At 36.8% G+C, this 8,097-nt stretch overlaps 1 protein-coding gene across 1 annotated transcript in view; it reads left to right on the top strand.

The window, feature by feature from the left end:
- VIRMA (vir like m6A methyltransferase associated) overlaps window positions 1-8,097 on the top strand; it is a 33,135-nt gene that overhangs the window by 22,119 nt on the left and 2,919 nt on the right. Inside the window, exons 17-22 of the mRNA XM_015821859.1 lie at window positions 437-569; window positions 1,767-1,919; window positions 3,474-3,634; window positions 4,287-4,383; window positions 5,248-5,414; window positions 7,294-7,625. Of these exons, the coding sequence (XP_015677345.1) occupies window positions 437-569; window positions 1,767-1,919; window positions 3,474-3,634; window positions 4,287-4,383; window positions 5,248-5,414; window positions 7,294-7,625 (1,043 nt within the window). The remainder of the gene's footprint in view (window positions 1-436; window positions 570-1,766; window positions 1,920-3,473; window positions 3,635-4,286; window positions 4,384-5,247; window positions 5,415-7,293; window positions 7,626-8,097) is intronic.

Here is an 8,097-nt window from a genome sequence, read left to right on the forward strand (position 1 = left end):
AGTCGAGGACTACCCAACCGGTCGTAAGTCGAGGACTTTCCCTGCCCGGGAGCGCCGCGCATGCGTGGTTCCGCCCCCTGCGCTGGCCGAGGCGTAGCTGGCAAGCGGCAGAGACGGAGCAGGCCGACCACCAGCTGGCCCAGCCCAAGGGAGGTAAGGCACCCGCCGGAAAAGGGGAAAAAAATGGCGGACAAAAAAATGGCAGACAGCCTTGCTTGGCGACCCCCGTGAAATGGTCGATCGACCCCAAATGGGGTCCCGACCCACAGGTTGAGAACCACTGATTTAGTAGGATGAAATTACTTCACATTTAGCAATATCTAACAATACTCATTTATGGAGACATGAACTAGTTGCTTTTTAGTCTCTTGATCGCTTATGTGCTACATTAAATTCAGTAGGTAAAGTAAAACATTTCTTTTTGAAACAACCTTAGTTCTCTGGCAAAACACTGTGATGCTCTGCAAACAGTATTGAAGAGAATAGTGAGCAGCTTCAGTAAAGACACAGGAGAACTTGCCTCTTCCTTTCTGGATTTCATGAGACAGATACTAAATTCTGATCCTTTGGTAAGTCAATACAAGCTAACATTTTTCAGCAATGTGGCTGTTATACCTCAATTTAGCAAAATATCTTTGAAGTAAGACTACTGTGCTATTCTAAATAGTTAAGATGCTTTCTAAACAAAGTGTCAATTTAGTTTGTTAGTATTGATTTTAAGGTTATGTCATTGAAGAAGTTTTATATCTTGCTTTTCTATTGCTAAAATATGCCAGGCTTATCTCCTTTTTTTTTTAAAAATCCTCTACGATAATTCCATCAAAGCAACAAATAATAAAACGTAAAATAATAGGAATATCAGATGGTTTTCAGCGAGGGAATGTTTCCAGGCTTTTAGGTAGGGTGGTTGAAGCTCCTTTGGAGTAGTGTTTGCATGTTTTTCTTGTTGCTTGGTTTTGCCATCTTTATATTCATTTACTTTTAATGTTACTGTATTGTTATATGGTTCGATTATTATTTTTTCTTACTTTGTGAACCACTCAAAGTTGCTTAATAAATACACTTAATTCATCAAGTAATTCAAACCACTATTCTCAGAACGTTGAAAATCCTCGTAATTATATTCATTATAGAGAAGTTAAAAGTTCTAAGAACAATTACGTATGATCACATAGTCAACAATATGGTTTTGTAAAAGCTTCATATGATGGATCTACAAATATAAAAAAGTTTTGCAAAATCCCTTTGATGTATATTCTATAAGTATGTTTCCACATGGATATTGAAAAGGAAAGACATCTCATGTTGATCTATTTAGTATTAAAAGGAGGAGGTTCATGTTAAAGAACAGAATGAGTGTATACTGCTTTTTTTAAATATAATTTTTATTAAATTAATCAAAGTATGAAATACAAATGAAAATGAAAATATTGGGAAAATGGGAAATGGGGGAAAAGGAGAACTGTAGGACAAAGGGGGAAAAATAAAAGCATTAACACCTGACTCTTCAGAGCAGTAAGATAGAAATAATATCAACTTTTTACTTTTGCATTCTTAATATATAACTTAGCCATTTCTATAACAAATTAGTGCATTCTTTTTGATGAAAACAAGGGTACACAAAGCTATATTTTACAGCTGTTATAAAGATTTTTGAATTTGTTTATTTTATGTGTCCTCTATTGGCAACATTATGTTGCGTATAACATGACTATTTATACCTTTTGCAGTAGTTTTTCATCTAGATACTTATTCATATTCTTCAGGGATGTTGTGGGGATGATGGGAGTCTTGCGGAAGTAGATGGAAGTCATCCCACCAGAACCCTGGGTCTTAGTACTGCAGAATTAAAGTATCAGTTGCAGACCAAAGAAGAGACTCCTGAAAACCTGCTCCTTGAACTGGAGAAACTGGTTTTGGTAGTGTAACTTTCACTAAAAAATAATATATTTATTTAATATAAGTGAAAACTTATACCAGTGGTGGCGAACCTATGGCACGGGTGGCAGAGGCGGCACTCAGAGCCCTCTCTGTGGGCACGCGCACCATTGCCCCAGTCCTAGGCCTCCAGCTGGGTTTTATAAAACCTTTTTGCTTTAGGCTTCCACCGCCTTGTGGAAAAAAAAAAAAGGTTCAATCAATCAGTTTCAACTTCTTGCGGGAAAAAAAAAGATCTTGCAAAGTTAGAATTGATTGATTGAACTTTTTAGTCCCACCCAGTCTGCCGTTATCACCGCAGCCACGCCTACCCAATTGGCCACACCCACCCAATGAGCCACACCCACCTGGCACCCAACGATGTATAAGTGGGTTTTGGGTTGCAGTTTGGGCACTCGGTCTCCAAAAGGTTCGCCATCACTGACTTATATGGTAGTAATGTTGAATACAGGCAGTCCTCGACTTATGACTACAATTGAGTCCCAAATGTATGTTGTTAAGTGAGACACTTAAGTGATTTTTGCTCCATTTTGTGACTTCTCTTGCCACGGTTATTAAGTGAATCATGGCAATTATTATGTTAGTTACATGACTGCTAAGTGAATCTGGTTTACCCCATTGACTTTGCTTGTCAGAAGGTCGCAAAAGGTGATCACATGATCCCAGGATACTGCAATCATCATAAATGTGAGTCAGTTGGCAACTGTCTAAATTTTGATCATGTGACCATGGGGATGCTGCAACGGTCATAAGTGTGAAAAATGGTCATAAGTCACTTTTTTTCAGTGATGTTGCAACTGTGAACGGTCACTAAATGAATTGTTGTAAGTCAAGGACTACCTTTATTGTGTGTGCATTATTCAGGTTGAATAGTTACTGTAGCTAATGAGAGAAATATAAGATTAATTTTATCACATTTTTGGATGATAAACACAGTTATTCTGATTTTCTTGATCACGGTTGCCAACCTGCATTCATTTAGCTTTTTACAGAATTCTCTGCCTGCCTGTATCTATCAGATTTTATGGTTATTTCGTCTTGTTGTCTACACATCTTCTTGATTTTACATAACCTGCCAACAATATTTGTATGCTATATCAGATGAAATGGCTTCTAGTATACACAAATTAATTTTTAATAAATCTGTTCACCTTTAAAGTGCCACCTTTTGCTGCATTACATTAATATAACTGATATAATTGTGTTGCTAGTGCATCATCGCTAATGGGAATCCAAAATAAATATATTCTGGTGAAATGCTCTCTCTGTATATCTTGTTAACTGTCCAGAATGCTAGATTTTATATGATTGATGACTGTAGAATTTCTTATCTAGGAGTGTTCTAAGGAAGACGACAGCCTGGAATCATTACTGGATAATGTTGTTGGACTTAGGCAGATGTTGGAANTAGTGCATCATCGCTAATGGGAATCCAAAATAAATATATTCTGGTGAAATGCTCTCTCTGTATATCTTGTTAACTGTCCAGAATGCTAGATTTTATATGATTGATGACTGTAGAATTTCTTATCTAGGAGTGTTCTAAGGAAGACGACAGCCTGGAATCATTACTGGATAATGTTGTTGGACTTAGGCAGATGTTGGAATCTGCTGGAGAAGCTTGTCCTCTAAGTGATCAAGATGTGGAACCAATTTTGCCTGCTCCAGAATCTCTGCAACATCTGTTTAATAATAGGTAAAGTAACAAAAAGACATTTATATGGACAAGAGAACTATAATATATGGAATTGGTATATTTGGATCTCATTTAAATAAATGAGTTTTCGTTCATTGTGGAGCAAAGTAAAAATTCCTCAGTACTATTTTATAATTCTTAATATTATATTTATTATAGTAAATTATTCATTTTCTTTCTCTGTAAAACATGGAGACCAATCTTTTCCTTCTTTCTGTTAATTTTCTTCCAGAATTGCATATCAAACAAGTATATTTTTGCTTCTAGCGTTCTATCTGTTCCTTTTTACTTTACATTTTTTAAATATTATACCATGTATTTAGGTATAACTTTTGGCAGGTAAAATAATGTGATATAGTTTTAAAATAATAAAACAGCTTATAGTTGCAACTGAATGAGAAAATGGCAACAGTTTGTATAGTAAAGGGCTGTCCTTTTATCTTTAGTTAGAATGGGTCTTCATAAAGATGTAACAATATGGGCTACAAGAAGATTTTTGGCAGGATAACTAGAATTTGGTCTTAGGAAAAGATTTAGTAAATAGTGGTTTGAGGAAAGAAATGGAAGAGTTTTGGTGAATTTTAGTAACCTCAACTTATTCCTAAGGTGTCAACCAATATAATAATAATAAAAGCTGTGTTTTTCCTTACAGGACTATGTACATCTTGGCAGACGTGATAGATGATCAGTTGAAGTCTATGTGGTTCTTACCATTCCAGACTGAAGAAATTGAAACTGATCTTGACATGGTAAATAATTAAAAAGTAATTTTGGGGAATATTTTTCAACTCTATGAGTAATACAATATTGAATTCAAACTCCTATGTTAAGCTTGCTAGCACTTGAGGTTATCCAGTACAATTTTATATTTTGATTTTTCAGATCAACTTCCTCTCTCCCATCCTGAATTACATATTTTAGCATCTTTTTGAAATTCCCTTTGGTCTGACAAACAATTTACTAGATGCTATAGAAACCTACTTTGACTAGGGTTCTTTTTTTTTTTTAGTACATGTGACCTTTTTCTACTTTTGATCCTAGACGTAATATTTTATGTATTTGGTCAGCTTGGGAACAGAGCTGATATTAATAGCGGATTACGGTATTACTTTTCACAAACCCCTTTGATTTGATAAAGCTGACAAAGAGGGATTTAGCTACAGAGACTTGCTACAATTTGTGACACTATTAGATTTGAAATTCTATGTTTTTCAGTTGATGCTGTTGTTTCTACATTCTTGTGGTCAATAATCAGGTTTGAAAATCTGTCCAGTCTGAATGGTACATTCTGCAGAGTGCTTTGAATTTGAAATGCCTTGATTTTAATAAATGAAGTAAATGAAAAGCTTTTATTTTAAAGAATTCCTTTAATACACATTCCTCGAGCTGTTAACTAATAATTCTGGAGGGGTTATATCTGCAGATAATTTCCATCTAATCTGCATAGTTTCTAAAGGAAAAGACTGATCAGGAGATTTGGATTCACATCACCACTCTACTAAGTCTTCTTTTTCTATTGTGTAGTGTAGAATATTTTCCATTCTAATTATATTGAGTATTATAGTATGCTACTCATGGATTTACTAAAATGGAATATTTTCTCATTCTTGTAGGTGAAAGTTGACTTAATTGAACTGTCGGAAAAAGGATGTAGTGACTTTGATCTGCAAGCAGAGCTAGAGAGGTCGTTTGTTACAGAGCCTTCTTCTCCTGGTTTGACCAAAACCACAAAAGGCTTTAAACTTGGCAAACACAAGCATGAGACGTTTATAACTTCCAGGTAACCAGTGGCCTTGATTTTGCACAATTTTTGTGTGCCTTCGAGTCATAGTTGACTCATAGCAAAACTGCCTGACAAGTCCCTGCAGAAGATTTCAGAAGTGGTTTGTCATTGCCTACTTCCTAGGACTGAGAGAGAATGACTGGCCCAAGATCACTCAGCTGGCTTCATTTCTAAGGTTCATTCATTCCCCACAGTCTCCTTTACTCAGTACACTAAAATGGTTCTGTACATGTACAGGTAGACTTCACTTAATGGCTGGTCTGTTTAGCCGTGGTTTAAAGTTACAAAGATGCTAAAAAATTAACTTTACGATTGGTCCTTGCATTTACAACTGTTAAAGTATCCCAGTAGTCACATGCTTACCATTTGTATGTACCACAGCAGGCTTCCGACAAGCAGAGTCAATAGAGAAGCCAGCAATGAAATTGCAAGTCATGGTCATATGATATCTCACATAAACTGGGGCTAATTCGCTTAACAACCTCAGTGGAAATGAGGTCATAAGTCCATCAAAATCATGTGATATTTCGCTAGGCAACAGATTTTCTGCCCCAATTGTGATCATTAAGCAATGACTACCTGTATATCCAATTATATATACAATATGTATACCTAAAGATGGATTTATATAACTTCACTGCACAAATTGTAATTTTGTGAGCATGATATAATGAGATTAACAACTGGGGTCACAAACTATTCAGCACATTGTTTGCATTGTTGCAGCAAACATCTCATAAGCTTAATAGTTTATGTGAACTATGTTAAATCATTCAAATTCCATGTATTGTATATCACAAAATTTAGAAAAATGAACCCTGAAATTTCCAGTTTCATAATTTGGGAAACAAAACAAAACAAAACAAAACAAGCCAAAAAGTAAGAGTTGCTGAAAATGATGCAACTAACCAATGTGGGTGAGCTTCAGTCTGGATTATTTTGTCACAAAGAATGTACAGTGGGCTCCAATGAAAGAAGCATTGCTCTTTCTAAGATATTACAAATATATGTGCTAGAACAGTGATGGTGAACCTTTTAGAGACCGAGTGCCCAAACTGTAACCCAAAACCCACTTATTTATTGCAAAGTGCCAACACAGCAATTTAATCTGAATACTGAGGTTTAGTTTAGAAAAAACAACTCATACATTAACATCTTTTGTCTTAAAAGAAAAACACAATAACAAAGCTTTCAATGATGCAAACAACTTTTTACTGAAAGATAAAAGTTTGCATTTGGCATGGTTTTGAACAATTAATGTGATTTTTGCTATTGTATGCATGCTGATAATTTGTCTAACCTTGGCTTATACTTTGTAAGTTTGAGAGCAACACATGCAGCACTCAGGTCATCTGTTTACTCTGTTTCTGGTGTCAGATTTGATATAATTCGAAGCTGAAAACAGTGTGCTCGCTCTGGAGGCTTGTTTTGGCTAGGAATGGGCTTGAGAAATGGCTTTTTTCTGCAAAAACTTAGCCAAAGAGCAAGGTGCGCGTGCCCACAGAGAAGGCTCTGAGTGCCATAGGTTCGCGCGTGCCCACAGAGAAGGCTCTGAGTGCCATAGGCTCTGAGTGCCATAGGTGCTAGAATGAAATAAGGATATGACAGATTGGTAAAAGAAGGGAAGATTCCTTAAACCCCTTTTAGACTTAAATCTGAGATTTGGTAAATTCTGTAGAACATATCAATGAGTTATAGTAATACTATTTGTATTTAACTGATATGAAAATGCTTGCTTGAACTAGCAATGTCAATGTAGTTCAACTCTGAAAAATATTCAGAAAAGTGACCACAAAATAACAAGAAAGGTTTAATGTGATTTTAGCTGGCTTGTGAAGAATTTGTAAAATTCTCCTTCACTCTTGCATCTCTGTAGTGGAAAGTCAGAATACATTGAACCTGCCAAGAGGGCTCATATTGTACCTCCACCTAGAGGAAGAGGCAGGGGAGCATTTGGCCAAGGCATCCGCCCCCATGACATCTTCCGTCAGAGGAAACAGAATACCAGCAGGCCGCCCTCTATGCATGTTGATGACTTTGTAGCTGCAGAGAGCAAAGAGGTGGTTCCACCAGATGGGATCCCACCTCCCAAGAGGCCACCTAAAGTTTCACAGAAAATTTCTTCCCGTGGTGGCTTCTCAGGGAACCGTGGAGGGCGTGGAGCCTTTCACAGCCAAAACAGATTCTTCACACCACCTGCTTCGAAAGGTAAGTTCTATGGCTCATTTGAACTTGAAAACTTTGAGCTCTTAAGGAAGGCAGGTTGACAGTCAGCTATCTCACATATTCCTTAAAGTGAAATTCATTGTCATGCTGCTATATTATTTAGAGGGATCTCAGAGTCCTAGTGGACAATCATTTAAATTTGAGCCAGCAGTGTGCTGCAGCTGCCAAAAAAGCCAACACAGTGCTAGGCTGCATTAACAGGGATAGAATCAAGATCACGTGAAGTATTAATACCACTTTACAATGCCTTGGAAATGCCTTGCCACACTTGGAATACTGCATCCAGTTTTGGTCACCACGATGTAAAAAAGATGTTGAGACTCTAGAAAGAGTACAGAGAAGAGTAACAAAGATGATTAGGGGACTGGAGGCTAATACATATAAGGAACGGTTGCTGGAATTGGGTATGTCTAGTTTAAGGAAGAGAAGGACGAGGGGGGACATGATAGCAGTG

The sequence above is a fragment of the Protobothrops mucrosquamatus genome, unplaced genomic scaffold (assembly GCF_001527695.2).
Source record: "Protobothrops mucrosquamatus isolate PMUCROS unplaced genomic scaffold, P.Mucros_1.0 scaffold1414, whole genome shotgun sequence".
In the NCBI taxonomy this organism is placed as follows: domain Eukaryota; kingdom Metazoa; phylum Chordata; class Lepidosauria; order Squamata; family Viperidae; genus Protobothrops; species Protobothrops mucrosquamatus.